At 40.2% G+C, this 27,943-nt stretch overlaps 2 protein-coding genes across 4 annotated transcripts in view; one reads left to right on the top strand and one right to left on the bottom strand.

Annotated features, from left to right (window-relative positions):
• Positions 1 to 6,891, top strand: part of LOC146768763 (pinopsin-like) — a 78,557-nt gene extending 71,666 nt beyond the window's left edge. Inside the window, exon 4 of the mRNA XM_085583319.1 lies at positions 1,356 to 6,891. Coding sequence (XP_085439445.1) covers positions 1,356 to 1,571 — 216 coding nt within the window. The 3' untranslated portion in view covers positions 1,572 to 6,891. The remainder of the gene's footprint in view (positions 1 to 1,355) is intronic.
• The window catches only part of ST6GAL2 (ST6 beta-galactoside alpha-2,6-sialyltransferase 2), a 172,082-nt gene that overhangs the window by 5,220 nt on the left and 138,919 nt on the right, over positions 1 to 27,943 (bottom strand). For all 3 annotated transcript variants that reach the window (XM_021545540.4, XM_021545539.4, XM_021545537.4), the window contains 4 exons: positions 19,529 to 20,525; positions 15,534 to 15,631; positions 12,309 to 12,410; positions 11,047 to 11,221 (listed from right to left, as the gene is read on the bottom strand). In XM_021545540.4, coding sequence (XP_021401215.2) covers positions 11,047 to 11,221; positions 12,309 to 12,410; positions 15,534 to 15,631; positions 19,529 to 20,468 — 1,315 coding nt within the window. In that variant the 5' untranslated portion in view covers positions 20,469 to 20,525. The remainder of the gene's footprint in view (positions 1 to 11,046; positions 11,222 to 12,308; positions 12,411 to 15,533; positions 15,632 to 19,528; positions 20,526 to 27,943) is intronic.

The raw sequence follows: 27,943 nt of genomic DNA on the forward strand, positions 1-27,943 counted from the left end.
TTGCATATCACCATCAGCCTCCTGAGTGAGAAGACTGCTCTTTACCACCTCCCCCCATTTATTCTGTGGACTGTCCACAAAATGTTCCCCACAATAACCTGTGAAACATCTCCACTTTATTGCAATATTGGTCTCTCTTAGTCTGAAATTGAACCAATTCCACTTTTCCCATCCACTTGCTTCTCTCTAAGCAGCAAGACTTAGCCAAACACATGCAGAAGGGCATATAAAGAAACATCAGCCATGTAGTGGTGGCACAGAAGCCCACAGCTTCAGACAATTCCATGAAGTCTCGTGGGAAGACATCAGAGACTAATTCCTGCTTAAAGCAGTACTGTCATAAGGAAAAGCCCATCACCACTTCCTTGCTCAGCAAGGAGAAATCTACAAAATACCAACCCATTTTTTACTGCCACATGCCAATGGCACACTATCATCAGCACCATCAATTGTGGTCTTTATGGCCTTGAAACAAGAGAAATATTGCTGTTGAAGCTGCACATTTTCAGATGGACGAATACCAGATAATGATCAACAACATTGCCTAAACTACAATACTTTCACATCAATCACAGCACCTGGAAGCCTTTTCTGTTTCACAAAGCTATGCAAAAGGAAAGTGACAAGAAGTAAGTTTTGGATGCCATTTATTTTTTTTAAGATTTCACTTGTAGCACTACTGGTATCCTTATCTGTGGAACAGGACTGTCAGCTCTCAGGGGAGGTAGCTGTATAACTCTGCTCATTTGGCACTAACAGAGGAGAACTGATGTAACCGTTGTTTGGGTTTTTTTTTTTGCACAACAGCTTTGGCATCATCAAAGTTATTTTGGGTAGATCTCAGAAGTGAAATGAATTAACATAAAAATTAGTTTGGTTTCTTAATTAAGCAAAGCCATTTTCTGAAGTTTACTTTACAGTTTGGGAATGCAGGGATTTCAATGGCTTGCTAATGAAAAGAATATTATGTTCCCCCTGCTGTGTATCATTAGATTATCAAAATGACTTTTCCCTGCCTGGTGTCTGAAGTAACTTAAAACTAATTACTTTTGTGATTAAATCTTTTATCACAAATTAAAGGTTTTGAAAATATTTTATAATTGTTGTACAGCTTTACACTCTACAGAATCTATAGTGTTAGAAAAGCTAAGTATATAAATTCTGAAGTTCTCAAATTTGAAGGAATCTTAGTCTAAACACATATTAATGGTGAGAAATTATTTAATCCCTATTTGAAAAAAAAGTACAATCTTAATAAACCAAGTTTCCTTTCACTGAAGATGTTACCAAGATGCTCTGAATTGTAACCTGCCATGCAGCTATATCTAGAATTGTTTGGTTTTTTGTTGTTTTAGTTTTACAAATGCTTTCGTCAGCTTTTCCACTGCCAACCTCCTTCCTCCACTGATGGAGAGCCCACCTGCCATTTCAAGGTAACCGTTATCCAGCTGGATCAGAGGGCGGACATTGGAAACTTGTGCAATAATGAACCACATCCAGAAACAGACAGTAAAATGACTTCTCTCCTGTGCCCAGAGACAACTTCAAAAGCTACACCACCAGCATCTTAGAAAAACTGTCTCTGATGGAAAGTACAAGCCTTAACCAAAGTGTATTTTATTATTTTATTACCAAGTAAACTCTACAAGTAATAAAGGAAGTTGCCATTTGTGGGATTGAAAATTGTCAAGAACAAAAATTGTGACTCCTTAATAATAGAAAAATTAACTCCAAGTATTGTTCAAGCATGGCAAAATTTTAAGCAGTATCATTGACTTTCCTGTAAATTAGTTAATGGAGGACTTAGAAGTGGTAGCTTTACCTTCTAGTCATCAATGGTTCAGTGTCCTCCAGAATCAACCTAAAAGGCACACTGGGCTATCTAATTTAGCTCCTTACTTTTCCTACCTGGTTCCACCCAGACCCATTTCTTGGGATTTCAGTCTAGGTTGCTCATAAATAACTTCTACTTACATTTTTGCTCATGCTGGACAATGAAGTTTAGCAGGAGGAAAGACATTGACTTGGCACACTATTTTGGAGTGGTAACCACTAAGTTATGGCATATTCTGTGTTGAAGTCTGAAAGATGAGCTACAACAAGAAGTAGAAGTTACCACATACAGAACTGTTCCTGTGCTAGAGGCTGATCTGCCCTGGTGGAATCAAGAGCACTCCTGACACTTCCAGGCCTTGTGTTCATGTTAAATGCTCAAACCCTAGTCTGGGCAGAAATGGTGATCAGTGCCAGGCTGTTCTTCCTTTAGCACCTCTAACACTAGAGACCTCCAGCCCATGGGACCAACAGTGTGGCATTACCAGGACTTCCATCCAAACCATCTGTGGGTGAGATGCAGGATAATACATGAACCTGAGGAGGTAGGACCCTCTACTTAGCTGGCAGAGCCCCCAGATTCTCCCTTGAAATGATCTGCTCCTGCTGTCCTGCACTGCATTTAAAAAAAAAACAAAACAAGAAAACAAGGGGATGGAGAAGGAAGAATTAAAAAAGCAAAAGTTCTTTTTGGAAAGGAAGCCATCTTTTTTGTACAAATACATTCCTCTCAAAAATAGAGAAAAAATTGGTTTCATTTCTGTCTCATGCCCGGGAGTATGTGAAACCCCTCCACAGGAGACATCCCTAAAGTTATAGAGCCATCACTGCAAACTCAGTTTACAAAAAAATGTTAATTGAGCATCTTTAAAAGAATAGCAACAATTTAGACCACTAGGACATTTACATCAGTCCATGTACTGATGTAAATATATTAATATAGTCCATATATTCAGGTTTTATTATATTTTTTTACTAACACCATGTGTCTAGGTTGTTTTTCCTAAGTCCCTAAAACAGCACTGCCAACAGAACTCCCTGGACTGCATTTCTCACATTCCATCCCACATTTTTTCATACCACTCTTTAACTCAATTCCTCTCTTTGCTTGGTTTTAACATTGTGGGGAGCTACTGACATCTGTATCTAGCAGATAAAAGTGTGCCAAGCTGTCTATATGTTCATCTACCTTCCCACCTTCCCTTCTCTCCTCCATTTAGCTTCAGTGATATTATAAATTTTTTCAATCATCAATTGGTTTTTGCCACTAACATGATCACCAAAATACTTTTTACATTATGTTTGAACTTTAATGTTTTGGATGCAGTCTCAAAGCTAAAGAAGAGGAATTTGCCTGACTGCTTTCAGACTTCATCTTGGTTCCATTAACTCATTTTTCTTGCCTGTCTATTCTGAGAAGTCCCACATTGCTTCTCAATTATTGCTTTTACACATTTCTTTCTGTGTTACTGATTTCTAAGTTTCTCTTTTGTGGCTGAATTTCTTGACATTTTCTCCCATACCTGTAGTGCCAAAGTGTGCTTTGTTTATCTCCTATCCCTGTCCTGCCCTTTGAGTATGTCTTTACACTTATTTCTTTTGTCTGTGTACTTTTCACATCACCATCCGATTTAACATCATCTGCATTGACCTTGTTCTGTATCTCAACACTCCTCCAGGATTATCAGTATGAATGAAAACTTCATTGTTTGATATCCTGTAAGGTAAAGAATTTCCATATGATACACTTAAATATTTGTCTTTGCTAACAGACCCTACAACAACTTTCAGTCAATGCAAAATTATTATATATATAAAACAGCATAGACAGTATTACATGTGACCTAAGGAGCTATTAATAAACAGGATGAGACAGTCATTGTCCCAACACAATATAGAGTCTGGACAGAATTATTTTTACAGAGATGTTCATGCCCATCTCTGACCTTGCTGGTTTAAAGGATTCTTTACAGACAATGCCAGAGACAGGTATTTCTAGAGCAAAATTCATCTGACTTATTTTAGATGTCTGCTTTAGGATGTGTTGAATTGTTCACTTACAGAGAACTTTTGTTTTAGTGTTGTTTCTCTCCACTGACTAAAACTAGAAACCAAAAATAAGAGTCTGGCTCTTGGCTATCAAGAACTTTCTCCTCTACTCTCCTATATAAGTAGCTTTTGGAGTTTCATAAAAAATAATATAATTGGCTTTTCCAGAAGCACAATGAGAAGAAATAAAAACATGGCATGATCAAATGTGCCCCTGGTCCAGTTACACACATGCTGAGATAGGTATCACAGGTTCCTTTGCTGTCAGCAGAAGAAAGTGGGCACTTTTAGGAAGCAGTGCACATCTAATGGATCATACAAGCCACTCCCCAGAAGTTTCTGTTTTTTTTCTGTTGGCTGTAGGTGAAGCTTGAGTGGCAGCATGGATAGCTGCACTCCCAGAATGGGATGAAAATTTCACATGTTGAGGACAACATGGGGCTCACAGTAATATTTAAGAGGCACCTATTTTTTGCTCTAATAATTCTGAGGGTGACTAACACAAACACAGACCTCCACTGGAAACAGCTGAAGTCAGGAGGCACAAATCCTGCTCTCTGACTGACCCAGATATGGACCATACAGATATGGCAAATTTATGTGCAAAGGTTAAGCTGAAGGGGGATGTGGGTTTTTTTCTGGCATTCATAAATACTAAGGTATGGGAACGGGAGTCAAAGCAGAGAATTACAAAGTATTTAAGGAAGGCCATAGACATGCAAAACTTGCGAAAACATAAAACTTGAAAAAGAAAGCCTATAGGCTGTATGTAGCATCTAAATAGCAAAAAGCTTTTAAGATCTTTAATATCCAAACCATATTTCACATTAAGGGAAAGGTCAGGGTATCCAGCTTGATTTTTGACAAACATAACTGGTGCTACCATACATTCAAAATCACAACTGAAGATAATTCTGCATAGGCCACTCTAAATCTAATACCCTTGCTAGATTTTTGAAAGTCCCATTTGGATTATAATTGTAAAAATGGAAAAATACAAAATAATTCTGCCTGCATTGTGGTAGAACATTCAAAGGTGTGCTTTGTGAATGTTTTATAGTTGAATGGCAATGTTCATGAGCACCCAACTGAACATTAAAAAAAAAAAAAAAAAAAAAAGAAAGCAAGGAAAGGAGCACAGAATACTCTTTTAGAAATACTATAAAATATATTATTCCAAAGAAATTATGTGGTTGTCAGAGAAACTGTTATATGCAACTTTGTTATAACAGTGCAATTGTAGATGCTAAAACACTATTACATATTTTGAAATATTATATATTAGTATATCAAAATCCTTAGAAAAGTGTCTTATCTCTTCCTGGCATTTTGGTCAAGATCAAGTGTAGTGTAGTACTTTTATTTTTTCCTATTTGGCAGATACCTTTGATGTTAGGAAGTGTTGGGCATAGTTTAAACTCAATCCAAATGGCACAAATAAACCTAGCTTTTACAATCTACACTGAGAATATTTAAACCAGAATTATATGAAGATTAAATTCCTCGCATGGGTGGTTTTTACAAATGAACATGTTCTGTGGATTCTAATCATAAGGATAAATTGTTTTATCTATTTGTTTTTGGCAATTTGAATAATTCCAAAGGTTTTTATTTTCCAACATGAATATTGTATGGTACAATTAAGTTTTGTGGTTAGCACTCTAATTTTAAAAAAATGTTTTCTAGTTTACAAATAAATTAAATATGGTTTAACATATCTGAATCAACAGATGTTGTATGAAAGCATCTAGAATTATAAGTGTAATTCAAACATTCATCAAGAACACAGAATCATAACATAATGCAAGAGATGCTGAAAACATTCAAATACACATAATCTGATTTATTCTCATAATGTATCATTTCACACACGTCGTAAATTCAGTTACATAAAATAATTTAGCTAAATATACTAGTAAGTTTGTGTATTTGATAGCATTACAAATAAGCATAAAGCATTTGGAAGGTATAGTCTTCTATATGATAGCCTATGACTATAGTCTCTCTTGACTGGATTGCAGATACCACAGAAAACTCCTTGAAACCAGGCCAAATGTGCCTCAGTTATTCTTTGGTACATGCAGTGAAAGTAGCTCTGGCTTTTTAATGCACTTTCTTTCTTAAAAAGGGTTCTTTTACTTCTGTTTAGTTCATGAACTATGTAAAAAATAATAACCACAAGAAAAACAAATTATTTATCAAAGAATTGCCACCAAATAGCCCTGTGCCTAAGCTTAATAATTTGTGCAATACTTGTCATCTTTGATGTATAGATACTAGCATTACATAGTAGACCTTGAAAATTACATATTTATAACTTGGTGTATGCAAAAGCTCTACATTAATCACAATAATACATTCTGTAATATGAGCATAGACTGGAAAATACTGACCAGTAATATAATGTAATTCTAAATGTATTATTTAATTTTGGGTGAGACACTAGAATAATAAATTTTTAAAATGTGATTTAAGAGGCAAGTTTGTTCTTTTATGTCTCCATTTTGGGAAGTGAGAGATACTCAGATTTCAGTGTGCTTTTTATTAGAGTAAGAATAATTTGAAGCTTATGTATTGGAGGTATTATTTATTTGTGTGGTAATACTTGAAAAACATTGAGCTGGCAAGAGTGAGCACTATTCTGTTCCTGCACCAACTGCTGTTAAAATGACTGAATAACAGCAAGAAAAGCAACCCTTAATATGTCCAATTGTTTCTTTCCGTTCATGAAAGTGGATTTTTTTTCTAAGCAGAGCTGGAGATCAGCTGTATACTGCTATGCAACGTGATCTCCAAAGCTGTTTTAAATTTAAGTTCTTAGTCATACAACGACCTGCTAATGTTGCAGTGTAATGATAGCCTTGCTTGTACTATTGTCTTGATGCATGCAAATGAAGATTAAAATAATGTTATCGACTATTACTGCATAACTGTTAAAACTGGAATGTCAACTGTAAAGCCTCAAAAAACATTTCCCTTCCCCCAGCAATAAAGTAATCTGGGCTTAGTTATTTTGTGTCCAGTGGACTGTATGTTATGCTAAAATTTCTAGCACATATCAAAACTACCACCTACACAGACAACCTAAAATGTAAGAATCTACACAGGTCATGTTTTGATTGAAAATGAACCAAAATACTGCAGTCACAGCTTTCAGCTAGCTTTTAAAAAGATAAAAGCCACTGCTCTCTAACAGTACATAAATGTGAATTTCAATTAAAGTCACCTCTGAAGAGGTAAATCAGCAAAGTGTACTGATGGACTATGCTAAGTAGGAGTTTATAGAAAATCCACTAAGTAAACAGTGGACAGGAGCAAAATCTCCACAGAAAAGCCTTTATATGATCTCGACATTATTAAAAATCTCTCAGAATTTCCTAATGCTAATGTACCATCCCATCCAATGAGCACAGAATGCTGCTCTTGGGAAACTGCAGTTTTACTCTTGCTCTTCAGATGACAAACATTTAAAGTCAAAATAGGCTATTTGCATTCGCTACCAAAGAGGGTACAGGAACAGTCAATTCTTACAGCAGAACAGTAACAGTAGAGACTGACACTTTATATATTATCAGATTCAATTAAAAACTAAGTTTGATATGTACAGAAAGACAGGAGGAAGACTGAGTTCACATTTTACAGTGAAAGACTTATTAACAGGAAGTGAGGTGACTTCTGTTACCAAAAGGTAGGGCAAATCCTTCCCTAGCAACAGTGCTAATTTAGGATTTGCCAGTAGAATCCAAGTCTGAGGTTTGGTGGTTGGATGCTTATATATCTTCCAAGAAAAATGGCATAGATCCAAGTCCCAGATGATATATAAACATATCAATACTCATTTAGCAAATTTATTTTCAGCCAAATGTGAACCAGAAACTTTAAATGTGAAAAGCCACCATGGCAATTGCCTAATGCTAATGCAAGATGATGTGAATACTGTGCAGAAATTTGTTTAGAAGCATGAAGGCAGCAGCTGCAAAATCAATGCAAAAATATGAAGGAAAGGCTTCTCAAAGCTCTTATAAGGATTAGACTAGGAAGACAAAGAGTAAATGGCTTATTATGAGTGACATTAGCTAAGCTATGACATGCCACATAATGCAAAGTTACAAGCCAGCTGAAGTCCATGCTGGTGTCTCAGCAACCAAACCAAAAAAGACTCCCAGATTAAAATCAAAAGGTTGCTTTACTCTCTTCGACCTTGACCCACAAACCATCCCCTCGTCCGTCAATTAAACCTGCTCTTCCCATCCTCTAGTTTCCCCTCCGCAGCTGGGACACGCCCTGGGCCTCAGCCAGCCGCCAGCTGTCAAATGCTACTGCCTCTCCTCAGCAACACTGAGCTGTGCAGAGCTGATGTAGCAGGGTTTGAGGGAGGCAGGGGGTCCAGGCAGAATTTATGCAGATATGGGGCAGCCTATACCCCAAAGGAAGTGCATAAACCAACACTTTCCCTAGCTCCCATGCAGTAAAAAAGCAGGGGAGAAGTTCTACCTCTTCTCTCTCTCTCATTCCTCTAAAATCAAAGCATATGAGAGGCTACCTCTTCCCCACTGGCTCCCTTTCTGAGAGATTTAATAATATTGTGACTTAAGTACTGTAATACAGTTATTAACGATGCTAAAAGATTCCCCTGACATAAAATACTGTGGAAGGATGCTGACTCACTGCTGCAGAAGAATACCTTGAAGACACATTCCACCAACATCCTCCCTTTGGCAAGATTCAGTTTCTTATAAATAGTGTTAAGGGGCAGGAATAGATAGAATTGTCATGAGAAAAACGTAATTGCTGAAGAAACATTGTAAGACCATGCTAACACATTCTTGACATTTGTGAAAAGAAACATTCTGATGTTTCCATGTTTTAATTTATACATTTGTCCAATTTTGTAAACTGGGCCTAATGGAAGCTAAAAAGCTTGAAACAGAAGTGCCTCCATTGACTCAGAACCATTTTTGTAATCTTTTCTATATTATCAGAATCATCATGGTCTATGCTAGAAATTGCTCAGATTCAGGAATGTATATCTCTGTAAAAATTCAGGTCCCCTATTTAACAACAGCCTATTTTCCTTCATAGAGCTGTTTTAAACACAGTGGCATTTAGTAGTGTAGTAATTTAATAAATTATTTTCTCTTCTTGAAATTAGGACACTTGCATTTTATGATGGACATCACTTAACCTTTCTACTAATTCTATAAGAAATAATTTTATAGATTTTATAAGATGTCAGGTAGAAGCTCAGTATTCAGCATACGTCTTTCATACAGGTACACTAGCTGTGTCTGCCAGCTTCAGTTCCAACAGGATTATTTGCTGCATGAGTGATTGAGAGATACCTGAACTAAAGACCAACATGATTTTTCAGCTTTCTGCCAAGCTGCAATATATTTTTTATGCTCTACCTTGCCCTTTATGTCCCTGGCAACATGCATTTGCTGTTTCTGTGCTACTTCTGTATTCAGATTATTTTACATGTACAATGCATAGACATTAATTCAATAAGGTTATCAAAACAGGAAGACTCTCCCTAATAAAATATTTAAAATACATCTATCAGAACAGTTGCTAGTTATGAAATGGGGTAGATCCAATAAGCTCATCTTAATACCTTGTTTCTTTAAAGTTATTAAAAGCTTACCAAAAAGCACTGCTCCTTGGAAAAGGACAATATAAATAAAATTGCCACTAGAGAAGAAGGCAAATTTGCATCTGTACATAGAGTATATTTATCTTTACAACTTTGGTGTTAAAATTTTGCTTGTTTAATGGTTTATATTTTCAAAGCTTTCTCTGCTTGAAGGATATTTTTTGTCACTAACTTTTAGATTTGGGATTGAAGATTGCTGTTCTATTCTCATAGTGAAATTAATTCCATTTCTTCAAAGAAGGGTTTTGAACTGTTTTTTATGTATGGTGGAAGTACAGATTTGACAGCACAATGATCCTCTTCAATATTCTTACAATCAGCAGCTGTTAACCTATTTTTATCAACAACTTTATTGCTACAAGAAACACTTCTGCAAAATGCAGCTGGTGAGATCATTTCACATGAGCTGTCTTCTCCCTGTCAATTTTTACAAGCAGGTTCCAAAAAAACCTCACTTCAAGAAGTAACCAACTGCCAAGGTCCCTCTGACAACACACCAGGCCACCTTTACTTTCCACTCATGTTCCAGGTATGAACAATCCACTCAAGGCATAAAGGTCTCCCAGAAGCCTTTATATTCTCCTTATGGGAGCTTCTGCACCCTCTCTGAGGCCTTTGGTGTGCTCCAAGGTATACTAGGATGTCACTACTGCATATAGAATCCAAGATAAATGCTCAAAACTGGTTTTCCCATATCAGATGCAATCTCAGGTGTCTTTGCTTTCAGATTCAAATACAAAGGAAAAAACCAAACCATTTTTTAACTGCAGCAAATACCTAGATTGATATCATAGTGTCAGTGAAGAAAGGACAGAATTTCCAAAGTGGAAGATGGTATTTGAAAATCTACTGTCCTGTGAGTCTAGAAGCATAAACCAGGATGACCCTGACTCAGCCTTGCCACTCTGCCTACTTGCATCCCTTAGACCTGTACACAGCCAGGACCTGCTGTACATCAGATAAGTTGTTCTGCTGTATGAATTGTGGGCAGAGTGCCAAATTATCCCCCCAGAAATACTAAGGAAGGACCAAAAAATACAGTGAATCTACTATCGCTTCCAGTGAAGAAGAGAAGTGCTCAGATTGAGCACTGAAGCCCTTGGCCAGTGTAGGGAATACAGCTCAGCCTGCCGTTGATTTTACCCAGTCTACGTGATCTACCATCTGCTTTCATTTGTTGTCTGAGTATTCTCTGCTCTGTGATTCCAATGAGGAACTTCAGAACTGACTGGGTCCTCAAAATATAAATTAATATGGAATAATACAAATTTCTCATAGATATATGCATGTTTTATAGATATGGTAGACATACTATGGATGTGAAGGGCAAGAAAAGCAGAACAAATTCACTCAACTATTTTCTAGTTCTCATACTGTGTGTTTCTACTAGTCATTGTTTCTGTATAAAGCACACAGTACACACTTATGGACTCGATCCTCAGGCAACGTATACATTTGAAATTATTTTTTTAACCTAACATGTCTTCTGGGACCATCTTTGGTACACCTACCAATGAACCCTGAAGAAGGAGGGTTGGGCTGTATCTTCTCTTTAGTGTTTTCCTGAATGATGTCCCAGAGCTGCCATATAAACTTTGGATGGAGGATGTAGAATGGCTGGGTTGGATTCTTCCTGCGATGCTGTACGTAGGGAGTGAACAGATTGTAGTCTGGCTTCTTATACCACTGGGAGGAAAAAAGTCACATTTTTTAATAGTAAGAAACATGTTTTGAACACTACATGTACAATAGCATAAAATGATTTCATTTGGGTTCTGCAGAACAGAAGCAAAGGTAGCAAAACAGCCTGCACTGGTGGATGCTTCTGCTAGAAAGGCATTCCTCACTCTGGGCTATTCCATTTCTTCTTTTCATACAGAGACTCACAATAAATAATTGGCTGCTGTGGGATGAACCAAGACCATTTTTCCCTCACAGATCCACATTAAAAAAGAGGTTCAAAGAGCTTTGACATGATACCTGGGCCTGGGGGTGAATCTCCCTCTGAATGTGTCCCTGTCCCTGCCGGAGGCAGCAGCAGCCCATGACGCAGGCTGATGGCAGCCTGCGTGGGAAGCAGGCAGCCTCTGGCATCTGTTGCTAAGGGAGTTCAGCAGATGAAGGCTTACTTTCTACTTTGCAGCCTTGCTCAGCTCTGAGCTCCCTCTGCCAAAAGCCATCAGATCAACTTCTCTGCCGGAGCTGCAGCAACAGCCAAAGCAGAGACTCCCCCAGTGACAACCAGATGGACATCTGCTGCTCTCAGTCAGGGGGTGGACAGCAGGGCACAGATGGCTGTGGGACAGTGGACATAAAAGGAAGACTGGGTGGGAGGAGGCCTGAGAAATGGGGAAGGAACCCAGAGAGATTTTCACTAGGATGTTGCATTTTGTTTGGAAAGGCAGAGGGGAAGATGGGAAAAAACGGATGCAGTTTTTCACCTTTCCTGATAAAACCTACTTCTGAAATCAAGCAATGTTCCCTCCTTGGCAAACATGCAGAAAACTCACTGTTATGTGAAAATAGTAATGATTTATCAAACAAATGCCACCGTTCATCTATCCTAGCATCTCAGAACACTCCCTTCCAGTATAATTGCTGGCTACTAAAAAGTTTTTGAGCAATAAACCAATTTCTACAGACATAGCATTCTCCACTCAGACAGAACCTGAGGCTCATAGTGAAAAGGGAGAAAAAGGAGACTAAAGTAGTAAATTAATTTTATCCAGTACTTTCATATGATTGGGAAGAAAGATCCAAGTGGATATCTTACCACATTCAGATTAGCAGAGTAGGGAGCAGGATCCCAGGCTACTAAGATAACATCTTTATACAAGGAACTGTCGACAAAGTGATGGTTTGGATTGGTGAGAATCTGCAAACACAAATGCAAAGAATTCCACAGCATTAAAAGCAAGTGGGATCCACAAAAATGGCAAAATCCTTCTCTCAAGTGAACAGTCCTACCCACACTGCTGCTTGTTATGCTTCAGTTCTGGTTGATTTTAAGCATCTTGTTTTGTTAAAAAAATATACAAAAAAAACCCAAAAAAACTTAGCCATAAACAGCACTCATTACAGTCTGAAGTAGCAGTATGCTGAATTACTCTCCATCTGTGGGAGATGTGATGGTACCACTTGAGATGCTGTGTTATTGTGTATCAACATTACCTTGTATTCTGGAACTTGAAAACAAAACTATTTCAAATTGCCTGCAGGATCCTCTTGGACACAGAGCAGCTTCTTTGAAGGGCTACAGCCCCAAGAGTAATGTCTTTCTCTGCCCCCCATCCCCAACCACCTTTTTCATGGTTTTCTCATTTTAACAGCAAGTCAGTGTCATTTCAATTAAAAAAAAAAAAAATGCAAATTAGACTATGACTGTACAAATTGGAATACCTAGAGAAACAATTCTAACAACAGGAGAAATTTTTGAAGGAACTGTCATTTTGCTGTAATCTACTGCTCTCATATAACTCCTTCCTGCATCTCCCAGTACTTTTCCTGATCATCCCACCACACTGGAAGTCTACTCTTCACTCCTGCTGGCTCACCTCTTCCAGAACCCTCCAGGTCTAACTAGATCTCTTTGATTCCTGGTGCATCCAATGCCAGGTAGTTCAACATTGGTCAAAACAGCATGAATTTTCTTCCAGCTGTTAAAATAATCAACATTCCAGACAAATAAATTCATAATAATTTTCATTTCCCTTTAGGATCCAATGAGCCATATTTAATTATGCATATTTTTCTTCAAAAAATAATATTGTTGCCATAGCAATATTCTTCCTACTATAAACTTTGAGTTTAATGATTTCCATCAGCCTTCTACAGTAAGAACAGAATTAGTCATGCTGCTATCAGTATCCTCAAGTTAATTTCTCAGAACAATTTTCACCTCATAATGTAAACACCTTTTTTGAGTATACAGAGCAAATTGACCAAAAGGCCAAGATTTTAAAATCTTGGTTCCACACTTACCACACAAAGGAGCTCTTACTTGCCTTTCAGTAAGCAAGAGTTCTCTGGAGATGCAGTCCACACAAATTTCACTTTCAGTGAGTCTGCATTCATACTTAAGAGATTTTTTCTGCAGTACCAATATCTGTTGCCACTGCACAGGCCTCCTTCATGTCCTTTGGGCTTTCACAGTGAAGAATATGAAGGAAGAAGGGGCCACAGCAGCCTTTTAATTAACTGAATGCAGGAATTTCCAACAGTGAGGAGGGGAGGAGGGTCAGTAAACCTGTACAGGTAACCCAGCTACAGTATAGGCAGGGAAAGCAACTTCCATCAAGTGGCAGTGCAGATTTCACTCTTGGAGAGGGCAAGGCTAATTCCTCAGCAAGTGGATGTCTGTCCACCATCATGGGTGGCTTCTAACCTCTCTGAAGGAGCACAAAGCTGGTGGGAATACAAACTCTTGTGAGAAAGACACGTGAGCTGACCTGGCCAGAACTTTGCTCTCTGTTTTCTTGAGAGGTATTATGGGGAGCAAGACTTACTGCAGAAGAGAAGACCACGGGAGCCCCCACTACCATCCCAGTGGGAATGTACTGCAGCAGCTCTGGGAGCCAGAAGACCCCACTCTGCCCTGCATGGAGAGCAGCTAATTTAACCACAATCTCTCTGAATCTGCTGGGGAGCTAAAAAGCTTAGATCACTCCCTGGGAACATCTCTCTCTTCTACAGGGAGCCTACTGAATCTAGTACACTATAAAGAGTTTCTAAACCTTTATCCTCGCCCAGTTCAGGAGTTCAGGCATGGTCAATGTCAGGACATTTTGGCTAACAGTAAAATGGAGACTCATCAAAGAAAAGAAAAAAAAAAACCCAACAAGACCAAAAAAAGTAAAATAAAATACATGAAAATCCATGTTCCCTGATACACTGATTACAGCACTTAAGGCAGAATAAGATATTTCTGCCTTCTTGCAAACAAAAGAAAGGGGGCACATTTAACCCAAATCACTTCAAAGATCTGCAGCCTCAAAGACCTACAAAATGAGTGTGAAGGGAATGACAGTGAAAACTCCTCTTTTTGATGGCAAAGAACATGAGCTTATACACCTAAAAAACACACCCACCAAGAACAGACTTAGCATGGGCAATCACTCAAAGCAGAAGGAATAATGAACTCAAAAAAATTACAGTAATTGAAAATTTTGCTCTTCTTCAACAAGAATCAGAATTTTGCTCTTCTTCAACAGAATCTGCACAATGTATGTGCAGAACATATTACATGGCCAACCATCCTCCTGGTGTTGACTAAGTCAACTCATTTCAGTATGTCATAAACTTTTACAGAAATCTTTTGCTTATTTTTTGTCTGCATTTCATAAGGAGCAAAGAGGTTTGGTTTGTCCAAGACTGGAATTCAGGCAATAGCATTTTTGAACTTGAAAAAATAATCTCAACCATGAGGTGTCACTGTAGCTCAAGTAACTATTATTTATTTACAGCCCTACACAGAAAATCCCATTTTCTCTTGTTTCCATTCAGACAAACAAACTCACCTGATGTGTAATACCCTGTACACACTATAGTTTTTTACTTGTTCTTTCCAAATTTTTAAACAATGATGACTTTCCTAGTGTTACACAATTCAGTTCCCATTTCTTTTGCCTTGAAGCAAGGAAATAATTGAGGAACTGGAAAATATGAGAGGACAGCCTGAGCTTCATGAAAATCCTGGAGGCAATGGCTTTTCCAGGAGGTCAAGGTCTTCTGTACTGACAGCTCTCTGGCATCCTGCAGAGCCTTTACAATTTAGTTCACATGAGAAACTTTACAAACTGGTTCTCTGAAATGAGGCTATCCAGCCACTCTACTGACAGTGCACACCCCCCTGTAAGGGCAAACTTTCACCTTCTCTGTATCACAACTATTGAACATTAACTGCTTCCCATATTACCCAACACTTTTTTAGAGGTTATTAACTTGCTGCCATATTGTACAAAAGAGACATTGACTTGAACTCTGAAAAGGAAGATCTTACCTGAGAATTGATGATCCGCATGGTTGTTTTATTGCCAACATCTTTTTCATAGCCACGTGTTGGAGCAGAATTAAATCTTAAAACGGCATCATGAGAATCTAGGAGCACAAATGAGGGGGTAACTCTCTTTTCTTAGTATAGAGAACAGTAAGATAAAACCAGTTATCTAAGCTAATATGAAACTTACACAATTGTCCTAATCTGGATATGCTAAGGATGATGAATATTCTGCTATGCACAAACAGAAATCCTCTTGCATCTGCCATATGTTATTAATGTAAAAGCTCACTGGGAAAAAAAGTTCAGAATCATCTATTAATTTAGCATACAATACTTAAATACTTCTCTTAATTGGATAGACTTACTGTGGGAAGACTATTAGTACACCCAGTACACACAATTGCTCAGTACTACTATCACAAAATTTACAGAGAATTACTCCGTGCAAAAGCATGTAAACTGCAGGGATATCTAATTGCACATTTGAATGAACAACAATGCTTAACTATAAGCTTGTGTTTCACAGTACATTATAATACCTGAAAATCTCGGACTACCCCAAATCCATTAATCATACTGTGCACTTACTCTCAAGCTCAGTACAAATCTTAAAGAGCCTCTGTATGGAAGCCAGCCCACACATCTGCTCACACAAAGAAACCTCATGATTCCTTGGTAGCAAAGATCTAACAGAGTTGAACTGTCAAAGTTACTCCACAAGCAGTTGACCTTAGAGCCATGGAGAAGAGAAAGCAGCTCTGGGTCAAGTATGGGTCAAGGGTAGACACCACATGCAAGCCTCCATTGCATTAGAGATAATCACCCTAACAGTGCTTTTTTTAAGGGGATCTCAAAGGCCAGAAGGTGTGAAGGAGAGTAAGATATTTTATCCACTGTCTAGAAACAATGGCCCCTGTTGGTAGCTGGTATGTGGTCTGTTTTTATCCCTTCTGTCCACGGAAGCTGCGAATGTGAAATGCCTTAACCCACAGGTAGGCTGTACTGCTGTTCATCTCTAGTAATTTTAAATGTGCTGTCTTTAGCTCAAAAACTGAAAGAGGCAAAATCTCCAAAGATAACCAACATGCCTCAATGGAGTCTTGGCTTGATCCCATCAAACTGGGATCTTCCATCATTTCCCTCCTTTACTCTGCACTTCTTGTACTCACTCCATACAGGGAAACACGGTGTGGCATGCAGCCAGCAGTCTGACCTCAGATATACATGTTATCATTAATATGTCATGTCTGAAAAGAGGGATTTTGCCAGATGCCCACCAAACCCAACTCTTCAGAACTTAAGGAATGGAAGTTTTTTCTGTGTCCCCATGCAGGGACAACCTTAACCTCAACACCTGGATCTTATTTGTCAAGCACCTTGATTGTGCAGGAAATAAATAGAAGCTGCAGGTACTTCACATATTTGGAGAAAGAAAAGAAAAATGAAAGTTTGTTGTAATGAATTTAAGAACATAAATTTGGATCTGTGATTGACAACTTTTAGAAAATCTGTTGATTGAGAACTGGATTATGAAATGGGAATTGTATGATTTGCAGCTTAATTGAGAGACAGTGCGATGCATTTCCAACAAAATTCATGCGGATTCTTCGTATACAGATGAAAAACTTCTCCTTTGCCAAAAATAGCTGGTTTTAAATAAACCGATTTTAATCTTATGTGTTTGTAGATAAGCATTTTAAAGATAAAAAAAAAGTTTGGGGTTTGATCAGAGATCCCTGTTACTTCCTGTGATGCCAAAATAATTGGTTCTCTCAATTAATAGCGTGATCACGATGGGAGTGTTTGCTATACTTGCACAGTATTTCTATGCCTACTTTCATTTAAAAATGTCAGAGGGGTGGGGGAGAGGAGGGCCCAAGGCAGAACACAAATTAACATTTTTGCTTGTGTTTCTAAAAGGAACACAGAAGAGGGAGCTAAAGGCCTATAAAGGGAAATGTCCTTCGCTACTTCTTTCATAGGCATTACTTTTTTCTCTCTTGGGAGAATAAACCATAGAATACAGAATGGTTTGGGTGGGGAGGGACCCTTAAGACCATCTAGTTCCAACCACCCTGTCATGGGCAGGGACACTTCCACTAGACCAGGTTGCTCAGTGCTCCATCCAACCTGGCCTTGAACATTTCCAGGGATGGGGCATCCACAATTTCCCTGGACAATCGGTTCCAGTGCCTCACAACTCTCACTGAAAAGAATTTCTTCCTAACATCTAATCTAAGTCTCCTCTCTTTTTAGCTTAAAATCATTCTCCCTTGTCATTGCTGTAAGCAGTCACTTGGCCCCCCAATGTCTGGGCCAGATCCTCACCTCAGTCACAGGTATCTGCCCTGAGAGTCTTATTTAAAACCTTCTGTGATTCCTGGTTCCTCAACATCTCCTTGCACAACATATATGAGATCTGAAAATTCTATGTGGGCTTTTTCAAACACAATCTTCCTCCCTTTAGGTGGCATCAGATGACAATTGCCCATTTAAATCTGAAGTTCTTCCGTAGAAGATGACATAAGCTTCTGTGCCCAGAAGCTTCTTAAGAAAATGGGTATACACAGGAGCAAGCAGGCCCCAGGTAACATGTCAAGCACCCAAATCCATACCTGGGCTGCACCTGAGTGTGCAAAGATGACTTGAAGCATGCTGTAATATGCAATTATATAAATACATCACAAAGTACTGTGGATTCTATAGTACAGCACTAATCCATACTGGTGTAAACTGGGTGCACCGGGGAACACTGACAGAAGATTCTGTTTCATTCAAAGACAACATTCTGGAGAAGGTAGGAACTGCTAAGCTTTTTCACCCCAAATATTTCTACATCAGTGAGGCTTCCTACGGAATTAGGAGTTACCCTGGTGTGATTTTTGCTGCAGGCTAGCTAGGCACCTCTGCTATGCTGGAAGACTGTTGCAGTAGTTTGGTAATCCTAGAAGCTCCAACATATCCCCGAGATCTAAAGAAAACCTATCTGTGTCAAAGAGATGATACAGAGTGATGAAGCAAGTATTGGGATGTGAATCCTCCCTGGAAGATGGGGAGGATTAATAAGTGAACATCAAAAGGTTTTTCATAGAGAGCTGAAGGAGATAACACATCCTGCTTCAGAAACAAGTTCTGAAACCTTTCATCCTTCTTTTAACACTCATAGAGCATACTACACATGTACTACTAAAATTAAGAACTACTGAGATATTAACACAAGGAGTAGCAATTTTTGAAAAGGATAAATAAAAGTGACCTGGATTTGTTTTATGGTCCCGCCACCCTCTTCTGAATAGTTACTACAAAGTCCCACCTTGAGGTGGGGATTCGGAGTGACACTGACATCTCAGCACACCTGTAACCTCACTGACTCAAAGCAACAATGGGAAAACAATGGGTGAACACACTTGAACTCATTTAAATTCAGTCTCAGAAAAGAGGCCAGAGGACTTGATCTAAGTGCATGAAGCTACTCAAGGGTCTGAATTCTTTATGTCTGTGAACTCTGAACCAGTAAGAGATGAAGAGAACACTCTACTGCTTCTTGACATGGAGACAAAGGTCTGAGACAGCCATACAACAGTAGTTTCTCATGAGCTACTGCAAAATAACACAGCTTTGCAGAACAAAACCTGAACATAGCTCTAATCTGCTGAAGAAATAAACACATGTTGCACAGAAATGTTGACTATGGCAGATCTGATGAAAACAGTTCCACCTCTCTACTACAAGCTGTAATATGATAAGAAGGAATCATTGTTTTCTTTAAATTAGATTATAACTTCAGGCCTGATTTTCCTTTCACTCATATTGTTCTGAAAGGGAACAGCCTCACTGAAGTTCATTAGTTTATATTCATGCAACCCTAGTGAGAGAGAAAAACCAGACTTTACAGATCTGTGCTTGAGAAGCATGAACCTTTTGAAATTTAAACATGAACAAACACATATATACATATATATATATATACATACAAATAGATGCATTTCACCCACCTATTTCGTCCCCTAGAGAGGAGTTTAGTATTGCACCAGCAGACATAACTACTGCACAGCTCCCAAAGCCATGTGTATATAATTTGACCAGTGGAATTTGGGGAACGTGCTTCTCCCATCCAAGAGTGGAGAAGGGAGCCTCCTTGCCATCTATTGTTTTCACATTCACTCTTTCTTTTAGCTCACAGAATAGCTGGTCTCCTGTCAACTTGGAGTTTCGTTTCCCCTTGAACCGCACCCCATGCTTATTGGTACTCAAATAATCTTTCATCGCCTTCTGCAGTCGAGGGTTTAGCATCTTGGAAGAGACATCCCCTTTCCAAAGCTTGTAAAGAAAGGATTTCGACATTGTGGAATACAGCCCATCCCAGTCATCAGATTCATCAAGCATCTGGCTTCTCCTATGCTTTGTGCTCCTTCTCCTCATTCTTCTCTGATGGCTCCAGTTGTTCTGTAAAATATTTCCTTTTGGATTATTCACGTCAGCTGAAATGAATTTTTCTATCTCTTGAAGGTGTGACTGAGGCTGACCAGCAGCAAATAAATAATCATCATTCACTTGATAGAAAGCACTTTTTGAGTTTCTTCCTAACTGGGGTGGGAAAAACTCATCTTCATTTCTAAAGGCCTCTTCCAATACAGTCCATTTCTTAGAATTTACAGTCCCCGATTTAAAAGTACCTAGGAGATCTTCATTAAGAAGTACCTCATTCCCATCAATGGTTTCAGAGAATGATGGGTCATGAATGGCTCCCATGATGACTCTCTGCTTGCCCTGAAGGGGTAGAAGTCTCTTAGTTTCAATGTAAGAAAAGGAACTTGGAACTGGTTCAGCAGTGTTGCTATCTGTAAAATAGATGAATATCACCAAGAAAAGCAGGCCCCATGCAAAGATACCAAAGAGCATGAGTTGTTTCCATTGCTTCAAGTTAGGTTTCATGGCAATGCCTTTACCAGCTCCTCTGTGCCTTGAAGTATTGGTGAAGGAAAATAAAACCTGTAGAGAACATCAAATGCTATTAAAAGTCATCAAAAAAATAAATACAACTCAAAAATATCTTAACACATTGCTAGATGGTGCAGAATTAATCTCCAAGCAGCAGCACAAAGGATTCAGTAGCAGAAAGAGAGCTCCAGAGCCCACAGACACAGTAGGAGTGACATGCTTTGGCTATAACCTCACCGTGACAGCTGCTAGCTACAAAAGAAGCTGGTGGCCAGTTTCTACAGTAATACTGGATCCTGTCTTCAGGGAGATGATGTGCCTGTCTGCTTCTGCTGTACCAAGTGTAGCATTAAGAAAGAAAAAGCAAAGCCCATGTCTGGCTGCATGCACAGTGGGTACAACAAAAGCTGTCTTCTCTTTACTACTGAAAGTCCTTACGCAGGGGAACTGTGAGCAAGCCTGTCTCCAAAGGGACCAGGCAGGGAGCACAAGCTCTAAGATGCAGCCCTCCTCTGCCCACAGCCTGGAAAGGATGGTGTTCTATGCACATCATCAGAGGCTGAAGGGTAGAGCATCACACAAATGGGTCAGAGGGAAACCTCTTCCTCAGCTGGTATGAACTGGCACAGCCCCAGTGTCTACATCATTTCTTGCCTAGTATCAGAGCCAAATAAGAACAACTCCTGTACCTCTGCCAAGGATGCTGCATGCACACTGAAGATGCATGAAGGACCTGGGCACATCAAGGTGCTAGAGGTTTGGATTTTCGAAATAAAGAATGGATGGCACAACTATCTAAATACATTCCTTTAGGATAAGATAGAGATTTACGTAAAGGGAGTGGGTAGAGAATGTCAGATCTAGTCCGGGAAATATGTGCCCTACTAATACTTGGGGGTTTTGGGCAGCTTGTGCATTAGTGAAGGGATGCATGGTCCAAATGAAACAAAGTTTGACTGAGGGGGCTGTGTTCCAAAGAAAATACATACCACACTGCCAGACCATTGAGCACACTATGCCCTTACACGAACTTACTTGCTTAATCAAGTGGTGTGGCTATCAGTTACAAGCCTGACTGAAGCAAATCCCCACCATAAGCCTTACCATTCACCTCCCTGCATCACAGTCATCGTCCTCTTGTCCTCAGTGGCTACACCACAGTGCAACTCAGTGTACTAATTAGTGACAGATCACTCACCTGATCTGAATTAAAAGTAAGCCAAGCCCCTTCTTCTGGGGTTTTCTTTCTAACCCATTTGTTTCAATGGAGACTTAATGCTGGGACTTAAGAGCCGCTTGTGCCAGCCAGCTGTGATCAGCAAAGGGGAATGGGAGCAGGGGCAAGCTTGGATTTCATTACCAGCCTGTGCCTCAGGCTTATCACACCTTATCACACCACATCCAAACAGCTTACACACCTGTGATAACACATTGCCTGCTCACACTGGCCATCAGGAGGGACCAAAACCACAGTCACCACATGCTATCACCTTTCTGCAAGGTGCTGAAGTACATCAAAGCTGAGTGCAAAGTTTAAACCGAAGCTGTAACTAAGACTGTGTTTTCACGTGAAAAAGAACCCAGCAGTAACCCAGTGTAAGATGTTCTCTTTCTGTCCTTCGTTCCTACACTGTGCCTCTGCTTCTGCCAACACCCCCATGTATGGAACTGATACAGTAGGGAAATACATGTTAGAGGGTTTTCTTGGGGTGTTTGGGTTTTTTTTTTGTTTTTTTTTTTGTTTTTTTTTAATTGGGTCAGCCCCTTTATCCACTTCAGTGTGGTCACACATCCAGTTGTTTCAGCACAGATGGGGAAATCGTCTACCACAATGCAGAGGCGAGAACAAGCCGCAGGTGGTATTAGCAGAGATACTTCAGGCTGTGTTTCTGCTGACCTCCTGAGAATGTGAGACCACACTATTATGTTTCCAAACACAGTCTATTTTAATGATATCGACAAAGCCTGGAACATTAGACAAAGACAGCTGACTTTGGGGCTCAAGGCAGTGTCCAAACAGAGGGAAGATTCATAAAGTTACACTTGGATAACCAAATTTCATAGCAATTTCTAATAAATGGAAAAAAAATTCATGACTCTGATAACCCAGTGCTCCACATACGTTTGCTTGGCTCAGCTGACACAAACCACACAGAAGAAAGCTATTACTCCAACTGACCCATTTCCTACTTGCACTCCGCTGCTGCAAGATTGCTCTCTGCAGTACCTCAACACTCCCACACCTTCCAATTTTAAATCACTGCAGGTGATGTCCTGTGGGAGTTGCCTTACAGTATATGGCTGTTGTGCCAGTTAGGTCTGCCCCAAAGTTATTGCAACCTGCCCACTCATCAGTGTTCAGATGGTTCACATTTTAAAATCAGAATTCTTCATCCATCGGAACTGCTTTCATCTCTTTTTATCATTTTCCCTGATGTCTTTCCCCAGCAGTTTTCAACATGTGGCTTCCAAACCATTGTGTAAGTTAGTCTTTGCTCAGTCAGATGTTTCTCCTGCTGAATATACATTTCTTACAGGATCTGCAATGGAAGCATCACACATGATCTTTTTAACAGATAAGCTTGCAGGAAGTCAAAGTCATAAAGGAAGAGGTCACTAACATTTTCCACTGAGTCACGTAGCAGACGCAATTTAATCTATAAGTCTTACAATTTGCTCATTCCCCCCACCTCCAAGTTTTGTTGTATCTTATAACCAGAAGTTGCTAAGAAATATAAAGGTTTAGCCTTTATATTCAGGTGTGAGACTACAAATTTCTAATTGTCTGTGATCATATATGTTTGGCAGAGCAGACTGCCTCAGCATAAGAAGTCAAGACTCAGTATTCAGGCTAAAATCTGAAAAAGGACTGAGAGGCATTATTAACTATTTTTAAATTAAAGCAAACAAAAATCTGCCCCCCCCCCCCCCCCCCAAGCCCTCCACAACACTTATGTCATGAAAGCACACTCATTTTGGATTTTGGTCAGCACACATATTGGCATGATTAGCTTCTTTGTGCAGCAAAAAAATGCCCATGTCAAACAAAAAAGCAGCATCCAACAGTATATTTGTCAATACTTCAAGCAAAAAGAGAGGCACCAGTGAGAATAAATCCAAAAACTTTACACATTAACTACTGCAGAATCTTATCTGCAATTCCTCATTTCAAGTGGGGCCTCAGAAAGGATACCCAAATCTCTTGAAGACTGGAGCTATGCAGGCAAATCTCTGTGCTGCTTTAATGTTTTTTGCTCACAAGAAATGCCTTGTCCTCCAGCAGTACAGCTGAGCTGGAAGCAAATTCAAGGTCATTACTGTATTTGTTGCAAGAGAACCTCTACAACCTCACAGGATCTTGAAGGCTGTGTGTCGAAAGCTGCACTAAATCCAGAGAAATATCAGTTATCTCTCTCCACACTAAACATCCAATCCTCTCCCCCTCAGCCCTTGCAGCTTCTCACACCTCACAGTCCCTGGCTTTGAAAATGTTTGGGAGGAGAGGACAGCCCTTCCACATGCTCCCCACCATCCTCCTGCTGGGAGCAGACCCCTCCGCTGCTCAAGGGGGTATCTTCCTCAGCACCATCTGGGGATGCCCTTGGATTCCTGCCTTCAGCAGCACATCTCAATTGCAAAGAGAAAAGCATTTGTGTAGGAAACCAGAAATGATGATTGCAATTAATTACACTGGCTAAATAAATAAAAAACAGGTGGTTTCATGGGTGCAATTACTGAAGTCCACTGGATGCTTCAGGAATAAGCTTCCATCTCTTTTATCTATGCTCAACATATAGCTTTTAAACTGTTAAAGCAATTCTACACAAGTTTTTAAATTTCATCTTGCCACGCTGAGATGCAAGAAACCAAAGAGTTCCCCCTCCCTTTATAAAGCCCATTGTTTTGCAACAAGGAGCACTTTTCATTTTTCTAAAGTAGGCCTCCTATCTATTTCTTAAATGAGAAGAGATGGATAAGGGAGATTTTTTTAATTCCTTTGAAACATTCCTTCCTTTCAACACTGTCTATTGTGAAAATTAATTTGTACAGACCCCGGCAGCTCAGAGGTCAGGATGGTTCAAGTTGATGTGCTAAGATGTGCACTGTTATGTTAAACAGGGTTTTTCTTGGCTGCAGCTTTGCAGCGAAGGTCACCACGGGGTTATTTGGGGTAGCAAATGTTAGCTGTGGGCAACCATTCCCAAAGGGATGAGAATCAAACCAAAGTTTGTTTGATGGAAATCTTAGGCAGCCTGAACAGATAGCAAATGCTCCGTTAGTTTGCTTCATCTCTTAGTCAGCTAATTCCAGAGTATTAAGAAACCTCTGGCATAGGGCAAGACAGCTGGAGGCTGCATTTCCAGGGTGGGGAATACGCTCGTCCTCTCATGTGGAAAGTGCCAAATTGGTTTTAGTGTTATCACATCATTTCTGCGGTGGAAGCCATACAGTAAGCAGCAGCAGACAGGCAAGCCTGTGGGGAGTGGTGACTGCCAAAAGATGTATATTAGTCTGTGGATGGCCTGTGCATTTGTCTTATTGGCTCTGATTAGGCCTCCTAATTAATGAATCTCTTTTGGACAACTTACTTGTTAGTCCCGATAAATCTGGCTCTTTCCTTCAGAGGAGTCAAGCTACATTCTGTATTTTTTGTGGCAACCTAAGAGTCTGTCTCCTGAAATAAAGAAAAAACACCCAAAGAATTCTGAAGTAGGATTTTTTTTTCTGATATTGCCTTTTAAACCTGTATTTAATTATCTACTTAGAGAAAATTCCTTGGGAGGTATTCAAATAATGGTATTGCTAACCTGAATCACCTACTAAATGTGAGCCAAGTGTCCCAAATCAGAGCATTTGGAAAGACCAGTCTCAGGCTGTTGCTTCTGAGGATGCAGGCAGGCAGAGTGCCTGTTCTCAGGTTGTCTGATTAAACCTAGGCTTTCAAGTTAAAGGGGCTGGAAGTGAAGCAACTTTTTTTTATTTTTACTAATGACCCATTTCCAGGAGCTTAGGCTGTAAGAAAATTGCCAAATATAGTGAAACTTGCAGTAAAACTCAGTCAAGCTGGAACCCAGCAGCTGGAGAAATGCTCAGTGGGGTTTCTGCCAAGGAACGCGTCCTAGATTATTGTGTAGGAGCATGGAGGCCTGGATGCATCAGTCTCTGGGGCTTAGTGGAAGGTCAAAGTTATCTTCTATGTATCTGATATCTAGTCTCCATGCTCCATCATCAAGTTCAAGCTTCCCAGCATTGAAGCCAGCTATCACTTTCCGACAGCCCACAAACCACATACAGGTTGTCCGAGTGCGGGCTGACAGGAGGGAAGCAAAAATAGAAAAGAAAAGCTGTATCAGCTCTGACTCTTCACATGCAGACTTTCCTACCACCAGTGGAAATGTTTAACACAGCAACAATGGCCAGGGAGAGCCTGGTTTCCCAGTGACTGCCTGCACCTTGCAGGTCACCCTCCACCTACCCAACCTGCAGCAGCTTTTCTCAGGAGCCATGAGAGGTGCTCTCATTCTGACTTGTCCTGAGGCCCACCACTTCAGCCAGGATTTCCTCACAAATTTCAGGTCAGAGGAGACAACTGAACATCTCTGGCTTTTCCAGACTGGTTATGAGCTGAGCACAATTTTGTTATCCTGAGTGTTTCTATAGAAATGTACTACATAACACTTCATGTGAAATTCAGTACAACTTTAGTGCAAATCACTTCCAGGCTCTTTAATCAAAACTACAAAGGGGCAGAAGTGTCACACAGTTGTGTGAAGACAAGCAGTTTTCACAACACAGCTCAAATCACCTCCCACAGCCTCTCCAGGAGTGCTCCACAGAGCCATGAACTACCTGTACTCAGCCTTATCTTACTTCTGACCCCGTGTTTTGCTGTTTGCTCTTGCCACACCTTTGCTAGGTCCTGGCCCTGTTCACAGCAGGATGCAAAGGTTCAAGGCTGCTTAAGTTGTTGCAAATGCCAATGGAGCTTGGTTCCACCACAGGACACGGGTGCAGAAACAACCACTTTGGCCATAGTCCTTATCATTCCCTCACACACAGTAAAGAAGCAGATGAAGTATTTTTACTGCCCTTGCAGATCTAACAGCTGGGTGTTTTGGATTGGTTTTGGTCATATTTCAGCTGCCACAGCACTGTCTCCTGATCCAAACAGCAGGGGAAAAAATCCACTTGTACCCACATCAACATAAAACCACTGCAAATATCTAGAGACAGTGCAAGACTCTAAAGACTCTTTTCCAAAGTGAAATTCAGTATGCTACTGTACAGTAATGGAGGGATCTAGGTTTGCACAAACACCATCCCAGCAGGCTGTACTCTTCTATCTCAGTAGTTCCTCTGCAGATCAAACCACAGAGCTGTGGTTTTTCTGTGCTACCTTTGCACAGCTCTCCTCCCTCTCACAAAATGCAGGTTGCAGAGGAGTTCCCAGGGGATTCGATCACCATGAAGGTCCTAGGAAGCTGAATGATGTGCCAACTGAAACATCAAGCTGGCTGGAGATAAAAGCCAGGTGTGGAAACAAGGTGACTAGACTGATGGCCATCACTTACTTGTGTATCCTCCACTCATACATAACCACTTTATTAAGGCATTTAGTTTTATTGCTGCAGTGAGGTCAATGAGGAGGAAGTGAGTTGTACACCAACACAGGGAGGAAGAAGCAGAGGTTGGGGGAGGCTGTGGCACTGGGCCAGAAGAGAAGGAAGCCTGGCTGCAGGGCAGCAGAGAGGTCAGGAAGGCAGAGACTGAAAATAAACTATAGCCATAGTGCTAGTGGAGGAGCAAAACAACACCTGCCAGAGAGGCAGCGACACCTCAAAACCACAGGGATGAGAACTGGAAGTGAAAACTTCCTCCCACCAGAATGATCACATCCTTCCCTTTGGAGAAGCAGCATGGGAACCTTGTTACTGCTGAGGGAAGGCTCTGGACTTGAGAATCCTACCCTATTCCTCCTAAGAAAGGAAAGAGGCTGCCATGTTCCTTCAGTAGATTGAAAGCCTGGGTGAGTGGCAGGACCCATGCTGTGTCTTTCCCCCCTATTCTGGATGGCCACTCCAAGGTTAATGTGCTGCTTTCTGCCACCCCTGTGTCTGGGAAAGGAGACCCTGGAGCACTGACCCGGGTCCTTGCAGGTGAAGCACAACCCTTGCACCAAGGCACTTTCAGACTGAGCTTTGCAATGGATCAGGACCCAAAAGAGATGCACGCATCTTCTCCTGTGAAAGTCACTTCACACCCCATGCAGGGATGCTCCATCATACAGGCACAGATGATGCCTGAGGACACACAACACAAGCAGGAGTTTATGCCCATCTTTGGCACAGCCTGGATTTCTGTGGGACTTACTCCCCACCCGCAGGATAAAGTTTTAATCCAAATCCCCCCTGCAAAAGCAGAGTTCAGGAGCAGCCTGTGCTTATGTTCTGTTTTCATATGTAACTGAA

Source organism: Lonchura striata, chromosome 1, assembly GCF_050655825.1.
Source record: "Lonchura striata isolate lonStrDom1 chromosome 1, ASM5065582v1, whole genome shotgun sequence".
NCBI classification, from domain to species: domain Eukaryota; kingdom Metazoa; phylum Chordata; class Aves; order Passeriformes; family Estrildidae; genus Lonchura; species Lonchura striata.